This window comes from Falco cherrug, chromosome 4 (assembly GCF_023634085.1).
Source record: "Falco cherrug isolate bFalChe1 chromosome 4, bFalChe1.pri, whole genome shotgun sequence".
NCBI classification, from domain to species: Eukaryota; Metazoa; Chordata; class Aves; order Falconiformes; family Falconidae; genus Falco; species Falco cherrug.
Window position 1 is genome coordinate 92,663,548 of NC_073700.1, and position 18,740 is coordinate 92,682,287.

General features: G+C 43.0%; 1 protein-coding gene and 1 long non-coding RNA gene across 3 annotated transcripts in view; one reads left to right on the top strand and one right to left on the bottom strand.

Annotated features, from left to right (window-relative positions):
- Positions 1-18,740, bottom strand: part of LOC114017807 (uncharacterized) — a 38,790-nt gene that overhangs the window by 17,067 nt on the left and 2,983 nt on the right. The window lies entirely within an intron of this gene.
- Positions 1,990-18,644, top strand: PPP1R17 (protein phosphatase 1 regulatory subunit 17). Its single transcript, XM_027815285.2, has 5 exons — positions 1,990-2,131; positions 8,439-8,551; positions 10,381-10,533; positions 11,991-12,152; positions 18,469-18,644. The coding sequence occupies exons 2-5, from the start codon at positions 8,470-8,472 to the stop codon at positions 18,546-18,548; spliced, it is 477 nt and encodes a 158-aa protein (XP_027671086.1). The 5' UTR covers positions 1,990-2,131; positions 8,439-8,469; the 3' UTR covers positions 18,549-18,644.

Below are 18,740 nucleotides of genomic sequence, written 5' to 3' on the forward strand. Positions count from 1 at the left end.
GTTCCCCAAGTGCTGAAGGGAATACTTGCATACGAGGGAAGGGGGTTAAAGTGCAGATTTATTACAGACTCAGACTATTTTCCAGGCTGTGTTTGTGAAATAACTGAACAGGAAGGATTATAGAGCTGGCAGGAGTCCCAACCCTCTTACAAGCAGGACAACTGTAAACATTTAAAAGATCAGATTTGGGAGTAAATCCTCCATCACACTGGTAATGCAACAGCCCCTCTGGAAAGGCTGGGATCAATCTTCCACTGCAGTAAAACGGTTCCGTGACGTCGGGCAGTACCTGACGCATGTAAGAGGTAACTAGGGTTGGATGTGTGATCTTGGTGAGCGTGACAGGCCACTTTCCTTGTGAGTAAAGCTATCCTGTAATATTCCCAAAGCATCCTTGAGATCTGGTGGGTAGAACAGGAAATTATTTTCTCATCCTCAGGGAATTTTTCCAGTGCTATAAATGACTGAATTTTTCAATCAGGACAATTGAAATATTAAAGGGCAATCTTGAGCTGAGTTTTGAAACACGTTTCTGATTTGAGTATTTTGTTTCATAAGCCTATTCTTTAGTGGTCTTATTCTGACTTTTCTGAGTTCATAGGAGAATATGAAATTACTTAAGTTTCTAAGTAAAAGGCATTTCAGTGTAAAAATAGAGGGCTCTGTTAAAAGTCACTGCAAAGAGGAGGTCTTGACAATGTTGAAAGTAAAATGAAAGTTATATGGAAACAGGCAGCTCATAAAACCTGATCTTTTATTGGCATTTTGGGGGTTGTGTGGTTTGGAGGAGTTTGGGGTTTGTTTGGGTTTTTTTATTTATTTTTTCTTTTAGAAACCTTAATCTTGCCAACAAAATTCTTAGTGTTCTTTACTTAGGCCCCTATGCTCCATTTTTTCCAGAGCAATGTAAGCATGTATTTTTAAAGACAGGTCTCCAAGACACTGAAACACACACAACTGATGCTCTGCAAGGTAAGGAATGTGCTTATCTCTCCCAGACATCAATGGGGAAAGCTCCCAGCTCTTCCAGGTGGTGCCTTTAGAGCATTTAACAAGCTTGGCACTTTGCAGAACCACACCTGAAGCACACAGGATCCAAGGGTGCTGCACAGTTTGCAGGGCTGGCAATTAACACTTCACCCCTTTAGGCCTTCTGTACAATGTATTATTTACAAAGGAAACCTTGACTAATTTAAAGTATGCAGTGCATGCTGGCGCTGTTGAATTGCAGCGGCTGAGTGGGGAAAAAGACGACCAGTAACCGCAACTGTGAGCAGTCAGAGGTTTTAAAGGTGTTTTAATACACAGACAAGCATTTTTGCTGCAAATGAATGCTAAGAGAGGGGCAGTTCACTGTCCTACTACTGAATGTTTCCCCCAGAGCTTTTCCAGCATCAGGCATGTTTGTATGTTTTTCCCTCAGTTGAAATAACAGCTCCATCCGAAGGCATGGGCTAAACTGGGAGAGACCAATCCCTACTGGCAAACAGCTGGCAGCCACAGAAGACTCCTTGCCCGGCCCTGTGAATGCCACGCTTGTGTAACTAGTTGTGGCCAGATACACAAACGCTGCAGTCATCACTGAACCTCAGCGCCAGAGATGGTGTCCATCGGTTTTAGTGCTTATGGTGCTGCTTCTAGACACGTGCCCTGCCTCCTTGCTCCACTTTTATCCTCAGCACTCCCCTGGGTCCCAGACAGCATCAGCCTCGCTCCCTCCCCTTGCCATTTTCTCTGCGCCTCTTGACACGGCGGCTGCAGCTCGCCTTTTGGTTTTCCGCGCCAAAGATTTTGCATCCTCCCCTGCTTCTCTGGAAGCAGCAGCTTTTGCAGCTCTTGGTCATCTGGCAGGAAAGATGCCTTCGCCTTGAGGCGCTGCCGGTCTTCCCCACCCTGTTCCCTTTCCTTCGGCCTCAGCAACCGGTGGAAGAGGAAGGAAAGAGGCCTGCGGCGGGGCAGGGGAGCAGTGATGCTGTGATGCTGTTCCCCAGCCCCCCGGAGGACGCCTGAGAGCGGCGTTGCCATAGTGACGGCTCCCGCCGCTCCCTAGATAAGGCGGGCGGGAGCATCCGCCGCAGCCCCAGCGCAGCCCGGTCCCACTCCGGCCAGTCCCGCCGCCTCGCACCGCTTCGTAAGTACTTCATCCACCCGCCTTCTCCCGCCTGGGTGGCTCCTTGCTTTGCTCTTTTCTTTGCCTTTTTCTCTTTTCCTCCCCCTTTCCTTTCGCAGCCACTACCAGCAAGGCACATCGCCTGTGTCACCCGCAGGAAAGCCTCGGTCCCCAGTCTGTGGGGAGTGGGCTGGGGATGGTCCCACGCAGGGGAAAGTTGGGGTGTGACCGTGCTGAGGCTGGAATGCATGGCTGGGGGTCGTGGGCTGGAGCTTGCTTTAGAGACAACTGCTTCAACTAACTTTAACCACTGCGACAATTCACAAGCAGATCATACAAGCCAGCAGAGTGGGAACTGGTATCAGGACTTCTTATCCCACTACAAAGGGTCAGCACTTGCAAAGGTTAGTTTGTACCTCAAGGAAATAATTAAGACTTTGTATTTTTTATTACTTCCAAAGACAAAACATTTGTGACCAGAACCTCTGCAGCTGTATCTTCCATTTTTTCCCATCAGTCAAAGTTTGACTGTTGGTTTTTTTTCTCTTTTTTTCTTTTTTTTCCACAAGTTTATAGGAGATAGTGGGAATCAGTCCGCAGCCCAGCTGGGGTGTTGAACTAGCCCCCACAAACACACTGTCTGTGAGAGGAAACTGCTCCCAGACCGTTCTGTGGTGTTTCTGTCTACATCCACACAGTTATTGGTAGCAAAAGTTTTAGTGGAGGGAAGCACCTGGATAAGACTTTAAAATACCTAAGTGTTTCCTAAAGTATACTCTAGAAAAACAAAAATCAGGCTAATCTGATAAGAATGCTTGGAGTGAGCAGCCTAGTGCCCAAATAACTGAAGAAGAAACTCTGTGCAGTAGCATGAAACTGTCTTCTGTGCTCAGGAAGATGTCACCCTGATATAGTAAAACTTGTAATAAAAAGTTTGAAATGCAAAGCAGGAACACCCAGACCTACTTTTAGGGCACCTATTTCCTACTCTGACTGCAGGAGACAGGTTGCCTTGCTTATTGACAAGATTTGTCCAGAAAGCAGTTGTAACAGGGCTAGGATAGGGCCGGTGTATGGATGAAGGTGGGTATTTGCTGGTAAAGGTGCCAAGGCTGCCTGCTGAGTGCGAGTGGAAGGAGCCAAATGCAGCCAGGAGTGGTACCTCTCCCCTGGGCCCCTGGGCTGTTTCAGATGAGCTCTGTGTTGGGTAGGTGGGTGCAAGATGATTATATTCAGATTGTAGTATCTTATTTCTTCTTTACATAGCTGTAAATGACAATGCAAATAAGTGGCCTGCTCACCCTATAGGTGCCTGCAGAGGACGCGTGGCAGGAGGAAGTACAGGTCTGTCTTTGCCTCCCACATAGGCTCCGGGAGCAGAGCAGGTAAGGATGCTGGGAGCCTGCCGGTCCCTCCTTGCTCAGGTGCTTGCTGCAACCAGCCAGAATGGGACAAAGCAATTAAAAATAATGTAATAATCAAAACCTACCAGGAGCCCATAAGTGTGGGTGCAGTGGGAGGAGACACACCAGCCTTAAAGGGCAAACCCTGATGCCTGAGCAGCTCTTTGGGCAGGGCAGTGAAGTGCTGCCTTCAGTGCAGGTTGGACTGTAGCTGTTGTGGTCCATCCTCCACCTCCTGTCAGCATGGGGCAGCACACTGTAAGTTATAACCAGTCATTCCCATTCCCAAATGTTGAGTGCATCAGCAGCAGCAAGGCCCTGCCTACAGGAATGTGGACAAACATGTGTGCATGCTGTCCCACCCCAGGGCCTCAGCTGCCTCCATTTCTGCTCTTGAACTCTCCTTCTCTTGGCTCATGGTAAAACCATGTTCTTATGGGGTGCTCTGGGACCGGCAGAAAATAGGTATGTAGTGTTATACACGCTTCTGTAGCACCATTATTAGCAACCTACCAAAATAAATAGTTAAATGCAGATTGCCTGGTGCCACCCAACAAGGATGCTCTCAAGAGTACTTTATTTATGTAACAACTCTGTCAACATGCCAATGGTTTCTTTAGCGAGTATGCCTGTCCTGCAAACTAGTGCATGTTTTTCCATGCAGCTCAGAAATTTGTTTCTCCATCTTATAGGTAAATAAGATCACCTACTGATGACTCATCTGAGAACTGCATTGTCCCTTGAGACTGGGTACAACTATCCATAGGTACCTGATCTCCATGTAGCTGCACAGATCCTAGGAGATCAAATCCTAGGAGAGGCAAGAAATGGAGATTTAACTTTCTCCTACCCAAAGCTGTTTCTGTGCCTAGCTCAGGATCAACTGGAAAACACCCAGGTCTTTGGTTTTGTTCTCAAAGCTTTAGTTTTCTATCTTACAAGGTAGGTTTTTCTCATGAGATTTCATTTTAAGTTGTCTTAAATGTCACATGTTCAGATTGTTTCAAAAGATCTACATCATTTTGGAGGAAATATGTGAGAGTAGCTTTGCTGAGTATTCCCTGTGCTCCGGCCTGATTACTTGTGACAAATATATACGTTAAACCAACTGCACGTTAAAATAGTAAACCAAACTTGGTTTATTTGTCCAACTCTTAGGCAAAATATTTTTACCTAATTGAAGTCTGGAACTGGTTGCATTGGACTTTTTGATGGAGACCCACAATTTAAGCAAAGAAAGGAATCCTATTATTTGCATGTGTTTGAAAACTGTTAGTGAGTGGTAGGAGCTGTACATCTTTCTCTGGATAGCTTTGTTTGGGCACCTTAGTCAAGCAAATACAACAACTGAGAATTTGGAGGGGAGGGATAAGATAGCGACTTTAAGCTACCTAGAAATCCAAAGCTGCTAACTAGAAAGTGAAAAGTTCAGATATTTGTCATCTGAATTACCATCTCTTACAAGTGTGTATGCCCAAAGGAGTCCTGCTGTTACATGAAGTGACTCAGCATGAAAGCTCATCCACATGAGGCTAAAGTAGCTTTTACACATACCTGCACTTTTCAATCTGCCTCATCATTCCTTGCTCTTCGCTGTCAGCAGAGTCAATCCTATCAAATGTTTTTACCAGAAGCAAATGCAAAACTGTAGGTAAAGCCAGAATTTGTCTCACCTTTCAGGGAAGCATTTAAGGTATCTCTATCAGCTCTGCCTTTTCCCAGAAGAACCTTGAGGCGATTCCTTTAGGCACCTCTCTCTGCAGCAGGGTGGTACAGCCTAGCTGCATTGTACCAAAGTCTCAGGCTAAATGAGTATTGAATCCCAACTCATATGGAAAAATCTATATGCATTTCAGGAAGTGTCTCCTGCTGAGCGTGATTTAGAGCTCCACTGCAACCATTACAGTTGCACAAAGGGTCAACATGGATCATTATGTCAAAAAATATAATAGAGCACATGAAAAAAACCCACCTTAGTCCATCACATAAATAGCAAGCATCAACTAACCAAGGTGACTGATGGCAGCAGAGTGCAAACCATGCCAGCACAAAAGCTGCTAGGAAAAAAAAAAAAAAAAAAAAGTTGCACTTGACACACAAAATCCAACAAGGCACTTCCATTTGTAAAGGCATATTAATGGCTTCATACAGTTGCCATAGCAGTCTTCCTTCTCCCCATGTGAAATGTTACCGGGGAATCTGTTTCTTTAGGGTCAGGAATTGATTTTGGTGGTTTGGGAAAGCACCATTACAATGCTCACATACATCACCTCTCTGAAAGAGAGCTCTGTATGTAATGCACAGCCACAGGGTGTAACAGCACTCACTGGTTCGCACATCGTATGCAATGTATATACACCCAAGATACCAAAACTCCTGGTACATTTTGCTAATCTTTCTCCTTTTATTCTTTTGTCGCATAGACTGTCACAACGTGCAGTGTGGAAACACTTTTGTAAGCAAGGTGAATTTCCCTGGCTGCAGGAAAAAAAAAAAAAATAAATGGGGGAGGGGGGAGGTTGTCAAAAGTTAGGCTGTAAAGCTGAACTTTAAAGCACTGAAGACGTCAAGGGCTTGGCATCTGTGGCTATGAAAATCTGAAGATGTATCCAAGAGATTTATTTTAGAATACTATTTTTCAAACTACTGTATTAAGAAAAAATAATTAAGGATGTCTTTCATAATCTGCATATACCAATCCTACATTAAGTCTCTTTGCAAAGTTTAATTTTTATTAGTTGAAATAATGAAACAACTTAGTGTATCAAACTGAAGTTAATCATATTTTACAATGCATTTCTGGTCACTATAATTTACTACTGATTTTACTATCTATCCTCAGCTTTTTTGCCTCAAGACCTATTCAGAAAAAGTCCAGAAAGTTTTCAGTAAAATTGGATACAGTTTCAGACACTATGAACAGAATAGCCTTCAGAAAAGAACATTTTCCCTACAATCATAATATTTAGCCAGCATGCCCTTATCAAATCCAATAAAATCAAGTGGCATTGAGGAAGAAAACCACTTCCCCTCAAATCACAAAATGCAGTGTGAGCCTTCATATGGCCAGATAATAAGTTTTTGTTTTAAATAAAGCTACGACTACTTCATTTTAAGCCATAGCTATTGCTTATTTATACACTGGATAAACAGAGCAACCATACCATGCTAAGGTGCATTCAAAGATTTCTTTATGCAGGGTCCTCTGAAGCAGAAGGTTATTTTTTCTGTAAATGCAAATGAAGTCTCCAGGCAGCAAAATCCTTCAGTGCAGACGTGAAGCTGGACTGGAACAGTCCTACAGTGACCAGCCAGAGACTGAGCCCCTTATGCAAACCTGATTCAGTAAGATATTGAAGAATTTGTAGAATTTTACAATTTTTTTGTGAATTTGGTATACAGACGGGTATGGGAGTTAATCCCATATGTACGCTATGAGTCAATTCCTGACCTTTATCACTGTCAGCCAGTGTTGCCCCACTCACTTTGAAGTCAGTGGAGTTTAGGACATGTTTTTCCATCCCCTGAAGAATTAGCTCAGTGCACAATTATGGGTGTGACCTTTCATGTTTTGTTTGGCAAATATTTATGTGACTGGATTTTGCTTGAGAATTAGTTGTTCCTTATATAGGTACAAGTTTAGTCATAGGAATGAAGTTAATCCCCCTACTATTCTGTTTCTTGTTGACAACCACTACAGAGAAATAATAAGGTAATTACCTCCAACAAGATAAAAACAAACTCCCAGAGTACAGTCTCCTATTTTCCCATCCTCCTTTTTACTTTTTTTCCCACCAACTGCCTGTTCTTTCACCTTTCTTTTTTATCTTTCCTTCTCCATCTTCCCTTCCTTCCTTCATTTTCCAATTCTTTCTTTCTTCTACCATTCAAGTTGTCTCCTGGTTTTTTTCCTCTTCCTTGCCTTCCTCCTCTCTACAAGCAAGTCACAGTCTGCTCTTATTCCCTGAGAACGGAGGTTGTGAGTAGAGAAACTACCCAAGCTTTTGCTGGCTGAGGGGGGATACCCAGATCGCCCAGACTGCACCTTCACATTGAGGGTTTTGTCCTTTAATATTGCTGTGCCATTCTGACGGGTTTCTACTAAGCAACCATAGAAATAAATGCTCAGCAGTGAAAAAATGGTCTAATTTCCTTCTCCCTGTAATGGCATCTGGGGTGGCCCCAGGGTGAGCGAGTCCAGGAGCAAATCACAGCTTGGGGGATGCTGGGTGAGCTCAGGGAGGAGGCTGGGCTCCAGAACCCCCTGCAGTTGTGAATAAAAGGGGTAAAACAGCCAAAAACAGCAGTCCAGAGAGACGGAGACTTGAATAGCTTTGTGAAATGGATTCCCATGTTCTTACCAAGGTGATGAATAAGTCTACTTCATGCTGGCTTTGGGGTCTGTGGACACTGGCCATCTTCAAGGGCAGCACTCACACCTGAGTCTTCAGGAGTGTCTAAGATCTCTTAGAGGAGCTGAACTTTTAAGACAACAGAATTAATAATTACTTAGATTGTATGATAAATACCAAATAAAATCCTTAGTTTACAGTTGAGAAAAAAAATGGAGAAGAAAACCAGAACATCCCCTTTCTAGCATTTACTTTGTGTATGAGACGTTGGCTTTACAGAAGAATACTGACTGTGTCTCCCACACTAGTGTGGGCTGCTTACAGCACGGTAGGTGGAAGAACGGGCTATTGCATGGGTAACTAAACCAGCAAATAAATGCATCTCTTAGCATGCATGAGCAAAACAGGCCAGCAGACTGCATGACAGAGAGCAGCTGGAAGGCAAGAACTTCTCCTGATCTGGCTAGCAAGTGGATACATAACACCACTATGTCTGCTTTATGCCATGCGGCTGTTTCCACCCCCCCCACCTTTTTTTTTTTTTTTTTTTTTTTTTTTTTTTTTTTTGTGTAGTAGCTTCAAAGAGGGAGAAAAGCCTGTTTCAATGATGTCAACAGAATGTGTTCAGCCACTTGATATCCCAGAAGACAGACTGGACAAGCGAGATTCACACTGTAACCATTTAGGTAAGTGTTATTAGATGATGTCATTGCAGTAATGAGAGAGGTGTTGTCTTCACATCATTAGGTCCTGTCCAGTGTCCGTTTTTCCCCTCTGGCAACACAACTGAGCCCTCATGAAACGTGATAGATTACACCTTCTGCTGATACTTCTGATGCCAGATGGAAAGGCAAAGAGCATTTTTCCTGCATATAAATATCAGCAGAAGCTCTAGAGTGAGGTTAACGAGCAGAAAGGAAAAAAGAGTCATTGTTCTTTTCCGTAGTACAGAAAGTAAGGGAGTTTCTTCATTTATACTACAGTAAACTGAAAGCTAGGATATAGAGGAGCCTTCCCTGAACATGTTTTCCATATGCAATTTCAGTAAAACATTTCAAACACCCTCTTTGCCCCCACTGGGGCAGGTTTCTAAATACTTCTCCTTCATCGTCAATCTGTTTCCACTCTTGAACTATTTCATACATAACTTTTGCACTGAGAGTACCAGAGACATCTTTGCTCCGCCACACTCCTAAATATCAGACTTCATATTGATAGATATGCTTTTTGCATATTCATGGCCTTCGCCTCTGCTTTAAATGCTATTACTTCACTCTCGCCTTACAAAATTGTCATGAAGATTTAGCAACCCAGAAAAAAAAACCACCTCTATTTGCTTGTTGTTACCCTTGTGATGACAATGAAATACAAATGCAATTTCACTTGCTTGTCAAAAGAAATGTCTCACCGCAGGCGAGCACAATTTTATAAACTTTGTTTATCTGGCCTGCAAGGAAGATTCCTGCAAGGAATGCTAGTTCTGCCTCTGCCACATGGCAGTTCTAGCCACAGGCACCACTTTTACAACTGCTGGTAATACCAAACATAGTTGTTCCATAGAATTACTTATTTAAACAAGTACAGAACAAGTCCCATTCTACATCTGGGAAACTGAGGCAGCAGGAGGTTAAATGAGCCCATTAGAACCATGCAGGAAGCCTGTGAGGGCCAGAAAAAGATGCCACATCTTACAAGGACTTCACCTGGAGGTCACCCTTCCCTTGCCTACCTGCAGGCTTGCAGGCACACAGCTGCCTCAAATAGCGTGGGAGAGCCTGGAATGAAGTCCCATTGCACCCAAGTCTGCTGTCAGGGGTTGGGTAGGGGTGCGGGGGACCCAGCTGAAGCCAGACAAGCAGCTTTTAAGAAATCACAGCATTGGTTTGCATGATGACACTAATGACAGGCTATCTTCAATATATTCAGCTTGCATAAGCACCCAGAAATGCAGAGCCTTGCAGAAAAAACATGCTGACCATCTGAGTCAAGGTTTGTTTGAAGGGAAACCCAGAAATCCAGTGTAATGTTATGTAAATCAAAAGTGAATACCAGGCTCTGGAAATACAGCCAGCTGCTGAAAGGCACAATGCCCTGGCTCAGTTTACCAATACCTCAGGCCAACCCAACACACGTAAATCCTTCCTTCACAAAAGCGCCCTTGTAGTTCTTGAAGACACAGCCCACACAGCTGGCGCTGGATGAAACAGGGGTGGCCATCGGACCGCTGCACACGATGGTGCAGCCTTCCCTCTGCCACGTACCGCACAGCTGCCCGCAGCGCTCTCCCTCGGCTTTATGTCTACCACCTACAACGCAAAGGACCACCTAAAGCATTTGACTCCCACACAGCATGGCACAGAGGCCTCTTGTGCCGACTTTCTATTTCGGAGATGTTTCTCTACAGGCATTTTAATTTACTTGGAGGAAAGCATATTATTAAAGCTTTTCTTTTCACCATCTGGTTTATTATTTCCTTTCAGTTTTAATTTCTATTCATCTTTCATCCCCCCTGCAGAAGATCTTTCAGAGCAGCTGATTAAGAGCTGTGACCTCAAAAAGAAACCAAGGAAAGGTAAAACCATCCCAGCTTCTCAAAACACTGAACAGGAGCAAAAAAAGCCAAGGAGAAAAGATACACCAGCTTTGCATACCCCACCACCTCTAACAGGTGAGCACTACAGCTCTTGACTTCAAAATCCCAGTTCAGCTGAGGGAACTGAATCTGGGCTCAGGTCCAGGGACCCCTCATTCACTTACATCCCCTGGGATGTGGGCAAGAATGTAGCTCCACGCTGTGCGCGCCTGGGAAGGCAGGCACACGCAGAGGGTGATTTTCTCCAAGGAATTCCTTGTTAGATGAAGGGTTTTCTTACAGGGTCTGGAAATACCAAGGTGAGCCGATGTGTACTCTGGGATGCTGCCTTGGAGCTCATAGTCTTGCTGCCTTTATGTGATAAATGATGTGCATTTATGTATGGCTGCTGAGCCATGCTAGATGTCCCGATTCGATCTGGCCCAAAATCAAAAAGGATCCAGTTCAGCCTCTGCACTTTCTTGTGAAACCCAGTGGTCAGGAGGAGGCTGAACAGGGATAAAGCTAGGAGGGCACCAGAGAAGCCCATAAGCTGGCTGCAGGTTGTTCCTCCTGGAAACCTCAGGGCTCTTGTGCTTATGGGGACTCTGGCAAAGGGCAGGTGTTTCAGGAAGCCAGAAACCACCAGAGCAGCAAAGTGGCTCCTTGGTAGGATGCTTCCTGCTGCTGTGCAGCTACAGACCTCTGAAGCTGCAAGGTCAAATGCCATCAACCTGGTAGGGGGAAGAAGGGAAGAATGAGCAGGAGACTGCCACTGAAACCTGACAATCTTCCAAGATCGGAAGCGGGAATCAATGTTTGTTGCTTCTCTCTGTTAACAAGCCCTCCTTGTTGTACTCTCCAGGGAGAGAGATGATTCTTGTATCAGCTGCATAGAGTTCTTCTTCCCATGCTGCACATACACAGAGGAGTTAGCCAGTAACTACTTGCATGGTCCCCTGCGTATCTGCAACAATTTGTCAAGTCAAAACCAAGCAGCTGGGATTTTCCAGTATTTGTAATCCAGATATTGAACTTGACTCTGTTCAGCTTTCACATGTATCTTCCCCTCAGCAATTCTCTCTTAGGCAAGTGGCTCAGAGGCTGGAGAGCTGCATCTTGTGCCTGCAGTAGCCATATCATAAAGAAAACATTATTTCACTAGTTAAAACAGGCCATTTCTGTGTGGTCACATTGCTCCCAAGCAGAGGCTTGAGCATCCATATGATTAAGCTGCTTTGATAAGATGTCTAAGCTTCTGCAGTTCATTGATTGCACTCATCTTTACCATGATTTCTGACGGGCTGTTTAGTGCATTAAGTACAACCAGAAACCAGCTGGCCTGATAGCATCACTGTCTATAGCCTATGGGATATAATCAGCTTGGAGGAAACCTATACCGTTGCAAAACCTGAAGAGTAGGTACACCATGCAGAACAGATCATGCATTCATGCAGCCTTACTTCAGAGCAGTCATTGGGAAAGTTGCACGATGCAAACTTCTTAAATGTGAACAAGGCTTAAGTGACATGTCCCTTTTTTCTTGCCTGCAGGCATACTTTCAGACTTTTCTGATAATCTGTTGAAAAGGTACGGTATCACAGAGAAGCCACAGAGAGAGAGAGTGAGTCCAGGCTCTCAGAACACTGAACTGGAGCAGAAAAAGCCCAGAAGAAAAGATACGCCTGCAATACACATCCCACCCTTGATAATGGGTAAGAAACGTACTTGGGTAAAGGTGCTCCAAAAAAGCGGCAGAAAGTGGCTAATATTGGAGGTATGCTGGGAAGGAGCTGGAAGGAGGTTGCTCTGCCTGCTGTACTGAACCTATTTGGTCAAAGTATATAACAGCGGTAGCTCATGGAAAGTCTTTTCCATACCCCCTGCTCACACTCTGGGGATAGAAGAGAGGGGGAGTAAGAGAAGACATTATATCACTTTATTATCTCTTGCAAACTTAATTCTGCTTTTGTGAAAGGCCAACTACTCTCCTGCTTTTCAAACATGAGCACGTGCAAAATTTTAGGTCACCAGCACTAACACGGCTTACACTGCCTCAAACATCCCAGAGCAAAGCTGTCCTGATTAAAGTCCCCTTAACTCCACAGTCTCTGACATGCATTGAGGAAACAAAGCTGTGATGAACTTCTCGTTAACAGCACTTGAAAGACAGTTCTGTTCTTCTGCCATAATACACAGTGCAGCAGCTAATTTGCTTGGTGACCATATGGAGCCAGCTAGCCAAGCTTGGGTTCCAAGACCCTTTACTTGTTGTGTTTCCCACATTCCTCTGTCACAGAAGAGCCTCAATTCATCAGTATTTCTGAAGGTCTTTGAAGGCACAAAGCGCTGTGTAAATGGTAGTTACTAGTGCTAGGTAGGGATGCAGGAACTAGTGCAAGTTTCTGTGCTGTGCTCTAGCCCCTTCCAGATCACAGGATGGAGCAACAAATGAATGAACAAAAAGCAAACAAACCCCAGATCCAAAACTGGTGCCAAAACTGGAAAACACTGTTCCCTTAGGAATCTCTCGTATGAGCGAGTTCTGCTGTGGGCTGGCACCAATGAGCAGTGAGGCACACTAAGTGAAGAGGTCCTGAGGCAGATACTGAGCTTAGTCCCTCAGGGCCAATGTATATCAAGCACCTGACTTTCAGGTACACTTTGAATGGAATTTCCTGTACATCTAATAATTATAAGGTGTGCAAATGGCTTCATCAATCCAAATGGGCACCTGCATTTGTAGACATCTTTCTTTGTGAATCTGAGCCTTCATAACTGACTTATATAAAAGTGTGCAAGATTTTTTTTTTTTTCATTTAATCAGCATGAGACTACCAAAAGCAGAGAGGAGCATGGCTAAGTTTGCAGGAGTGTGGTGAACAGTTCCTTGCATATTGATCTGCCTAAGGAAAATACATTTTTTATTTGCTCATTGAAGTCAAGCATCGCAATGGCTTGCAGCATCAGAGCTGCTGTGAGTCATTAGAAACCTTGTCCAATTATTTGCAAGGGGAAATTAAATCTGTCATACAGCTTCTGAGCCAACTGCAAATGTTCCACTTCAAAATACTTAGCATAGAGCATTGATAATGATCTGCTGGAGGAAATTACCCAGCCAATTACCTGGAATTCCACATGACAAATAAATCTAGGGGGTGGGGGGAATAATCAGGTTTTTAGGGATTGATACAGAAGCAGAGGCAAAATTTATCAAGCCATTTGTAATAAATATTAGTCCTGCGTATCATACTTAAACCCTACCCTTCTAGTGGACCTTGAAGGAGAGATGAGATTATTTCGGTCAGTTCAAAAACACTCCCTAGAAAATCTGCCTTTAGCTGTTTGTAGCACCTTTGAACATGCAGTATGTTCTTTGCACTTCAGGGTATATGCAGAGAATGAGAACCTGAAAGCAAAACACGTTTTATAGAAATCAAAGACAAAATGTGTGACAGCGAAGCTGAGAGGCTTGACTCTTGTTTGGTTTGAATGCAATTGTTAGCTAAGAGGATGCAGCAAGGGTGGATTATTTCCTTGACCTGTCTCAGCAACACTCTGGTTGGATTAGCATCAAGTCACTTACTACTTCAGGTATCTACCCTAGCTTTAACTGCCTCAAGTAGGCACTTGAGAAATAAGAGCCACAGTAAGGTTCTTCTCCCTCCCATGAAGACTTCCTCTTTAACTTCTAATAATTTTCAATGCAAGAAGATGATAATACAAGTTATATGGTAACAGAAACATGTTATAATCCCTAAAATATTTGGTAATCAAAAAATTCGAAAGGAAAGGAGGAAAAATGCAATGACCTTCAAAAGGGTGGCAAAATTCAAACCATGTGCGTTTGCTGTTGGGAAAATGATATAAATTAATGCAATTTTCAGTTGTTTTCAGTTATCCCTCCAACGCCACTTTCTTGCCTACTGGTGAAGCCACCTTCCAGCACACAGCATGGATTCAAAGCAGCCTGCTAGACTCTGCCTCTCCGGCAGCCAGCTTTTCCAGACCCTGTATTGTAGGTCTGTTTTCGAGTGACTGACGGCCAGTGGCAGACTTGTGCCAGTGTCAGGGGCAAAGCAGCCTAGGTGTTTGCATGCCTGAATTCCACCCCCTCCCTACTCTAAGGATGCATATTTTCTTTTCAAGAAACATACTGATTTACAGCATTCTGCTGGTTGTGATTAGCCAGCGGCGGCTCCGTGACTTGCTATGAAAAAGTGACTCATTGTGTCTGAGGGTTGGTCCAATATTTACTACTTGTTTACTTTCAGGGTTAACCCATCAGGTAGCAGACAGAGCACAAACAAACTCAGCTCTTGCAGAACTGCGGTGCAAAACAGAACCTGAATTATAGACTAGGAGACCTGAGAAGCCCCATCAGGGCTATGTACACTAAATAAATATAAGCAGGCCTTTCTGTCTCTGTCTCCCTTTTACCAGTGGTGCTGCAGTCAGCAGCACACAGTGCCACATGTATCCCTTGCGACCTGCTAATAAGGATTGTTCCCATTTCTAACATGTCCCCTTCAGATCCTTCCCAAAAGCCACTTCCAGGTGCCAATTCAAAAAAACTACACTTAATTGTTTGTAGTAACAAGATTAATTACTAGATTATCTTTTTAAGCAGCTGTCCACACAAATAGCTTTGTTGTAAACGTAGCTAAAACATGGCAACTGTATTATCTCACTCACTTTCGCCCAGCTGGTTATAAGCACTCTAGGACAGTCCCTCTCCTTCTTGCGTAGCCAGAGATATTTTCTATCACAAATAAAAGCAAGTCAAAGAGACCACACAAAGTGATGCAAATCAACATATCTACTGTATGGCATGTGATCCAAGTGAGAACTAGAAAGTGTTACCCCTTGCAAACACCCAATTGAAATAGGAAACATGGGTGCAGAAAAAGGGCTGATACAATAGCATCTGAACATTACTGTCTGGAGGAATCCATGGTCTAACCGTTGCCTGCAGGAGGCTAAGCTTAAATATCTAAGTCTGGGCATCCCAAACCTCTGTACTCTGCTCTGGGATGCTCTATTGCTATCTGCACTTAGTAATATATGCAATTAACTGAAGTATTTCTGAGAGGTCTTCAGACTTGTAGGTTTGAGCAAGAATGGAAATAAATACACATGGAAATAAGGGATTGCAGTTTCTGAAATATGGCTGCTTAGGGTTTCTTAATCAGATCAGAGATAACTAGTAAAACCATGGTTTCAAACTCATTCCCTCTCATGCCCTAGAAAACCAGTTAAGGTAGCTCCTTCAGGATAACACCCCTGAAAATCTGAGTGACACAGTAGAAGCAGAGCAGTTTCATCTCACCTTCTGCCATTTTCCTGTGCAAGTGATGTGACTGGAGCACTCCAATACTCTTCCAGGACACCTACAGGAGCTGCCTGCAGGCAATCAGGTGGAACTAGTGACATCTTGCTGGTTTACTGATTTATAAACCAGGAGGAGTGGCTTAGATCTAGGTGGCACCTGGCAAATGGTTGATTTAAGCTGGCAACCTCTGTCAACACCTGAGCTTCCTAACAGAAGCTCTATTGCCTCTGTGATCCTAGTTTCTAGCTAAAAATTGTAAGTAGTTGCAAATTCTGTTGGGAGAACATGACTATGTTGTATTTCTACTCTGCTTTCTTTAGTCACATCTCTTGGCAAGTATTAACAGAGATCTGCTGGATGAGCTGCATTTCATAATACACACAGCTGGGAAAACAGAGCCAGGGAGGACAAGTGATTTACATCAGTACAGAGAGAGAGATGGACTTACAAATGGTCCCCAAACCCAACATCCTACTCACTCCTTTAAACCCAAAATTTCCAAACTGCATTTAGTAAAGCACACTTTCTCTACAAGTGATCAGAGGCATTTGTATCAAAGAAAAACATTTCTCTCCCACAGTCAGAGAAATCACTCTAGCTTTAACATCCCATTTGGATCCCCTCTCCACTATTTTGCATTGAAAGGCTGATTTTAAAGGTGTGTAGCTGTCCTTGAAGTTGCTGGTAGTCCATGGTCTGGAAGGTTAACCTGTAGTTCTAGGCTATGTCCTCCTCTGAGCTTTGAATACTGAAGTGAAAACCTTTGGAGTTCATCAGCCACCAAAACGGTTCATTGATAACGATGTATTGTAGTCTTGTTAATTGTGGTAAGCACCTAGCACACTGCTGATGTGGGTCCTGCTGAGAGCTGGGGGCCTCTGCTTTGGCTGCTACCTTCCAGCTGCCTCTATAGCATCTGCTCTAAAAGAGCTAGTTTAGGTGCTATAACCAGACCATCAGAATTACATAAACATACGTTTCCTTCATCATGTTGTAATTTAAAGAGAGTGGACATGATCACAAAGCACACAGCTTTATTTAGCTCACATTCCTGAGTCTACGCTCAAAACAGGTTAGCTCTCATCAAATGATCCACTGTAGCTTCACATTTCAAGCATATTTTAGTTATGTTTTCCTCATTCCTCAATGGCTCCATGAAGAAAAATAACAACAACAACAAAAAAAAAAAACAACCCAGAAAACCACTCCCCCTTAAAAAAACCACAACCCAAATCCCAAACACAGCAGGGGGTAAAAAAAATGTCTGTATTTGCCTAAGCTGTCTATATGAATAGAAGTCTGAACAGGGAACATTTACATCCATCTCCATAAAACAGCATAATTCTTCGCAGTTAACAATAGTGGTTAATCAGTTGCTGCTTGAACAAATGAAGTCCTTTGTGTTTCAAAATAATATTCATTCATGTTTTCCAGTTTATCTCATGGTCCCGCTGAAACCAGCTAGTTCACAAGGACTGCATATAAATGAAGCAAGAGCTAACTTAAATGAAGGGCAGTATAGGTTAATATTTTCATTAATTCATCACCTCTTGAAAAGACTCCAAAGTTGAAGAAATTCTTCCTGTGTGGCATTGCTCTATTTTCAGACCTTGTCAGGACTGAAAGCCTTCTCTGTGAGAGGGCTTTCGATGCAGAAGGAAGCAAAACAGGTTGGGTTTTGACAGAACAACTCAGCTGGTTAGCACAGACTGAGAGCAAACAGTAGGAGACTGAATTAGGGAGCAACTCTGTTGGTCTTGACACAATGGTAACCCTCATCCTGTTTTTAGACTATGTCAACCTCCACACCAAGGAATGTGGGCATAAAATATCTCTTACAGATCACATGCTTTTTACGTGCAACAGGCAAAACCAACATGATCTGTTAAAATAGGGATCAAGAACATTTTCTACCTAATGCATTGTTCTCTCGTCACTCTATTAATTTCATTTCTAATTAACAGAGCAGTTACAGTAACTGATACCTTGGTATCACATAGACTCAAGATCCGTAAGGGGTGGATTTAGTGGTTTAAGTATAAAAGAAAGAAAGAGAAAAAGACACAGAAGAGCAGGGAGACAGATATTTGTGGAAGGTATGATCCACAACCTGAGTGTTTTCGCACTAGCATTCATTTGGTTACTTTTGCAGTTTATTGATATTTTATAACTTCAGTGGGGACAGCACTTGGCATGTGGGTATTCTAACATTTGTCCCTTTTGGCATCCGCATTTGCAAAATCTACATAATAATACTATATACATATAGAAAACATACACATGTTCACATACACTGACTCAGTCACATAGATTAATCACAGTATTTATTTCATCATGCAAACTCCTTCTCTTTTTTAGCTTCCCAAATGCTTGTAACAAACAGGTTCCCATATGAAACTTCAGTATCCCTTTTCCCAGGTAGCAGAAAAAGACTGGATTTAAGATTCCCTGATAATTTTAGATAAAATTGCAGTGATCCAGTTATAGTTCACTAAGTATCAGGAGACTGGTGTGCCAAAAATAAATGAGTAACTCCCATGATGTTGAAAAACTACGTTAGAATCAAGAAATTAGAGAGGAATGAAAAATTCTTATTATACTGAAATTTTCTAAAGAAGTAATATTTAAAATCAACTCCTTTTTTCTCTCTTTTTCTTTTTTTAATTTTATTGTTATTTGTGTGTCCTTCTGTTTTTAAGGCACTAAGCTGCTTACAGAAGAAAAACAAACGGTGATTATGGAAGATGAAGAAAAGGATGGAGACACAATCCCCAGTTAAGATTACTGTGATATTTCTAATAATGCAGTGTAAATAATTCTGGGTCATTCGAAGTGGCAGCACATATAAAAAAGAAGTCCTTTCATTTTTATAAATAATAATTTTCTCAAGCATGCACTTGAATTTAAATTACCTTCAAGTGCTCATCTGCATCTCATGAAATCCCAGCAAGCATCCTAGGAGATGATGACA

Coding starts and splice junctions, on each gene's coding strand:
- PPP1R17 (XM_027815285.2), top strand. CDS start 8,470: ATGATGTCAACAGAATGTGTTCAGCCACTTGATATCCCAGAAGACAGA. Junction 8,552..10,380: donor TTCACACTGTAACCATTTAG/GTAAGTGTTATT, acceptor TCCCCCCTGCAG/AAGATCTTTCAGAGCAGCTG. Junction 12,153..18,468: donor CATCCCACCCTTGATAATGG/GTAAGAAACGTA, acceptor TCTGTTTTTAAG/GCACTAAGCTGCTTACAGAA.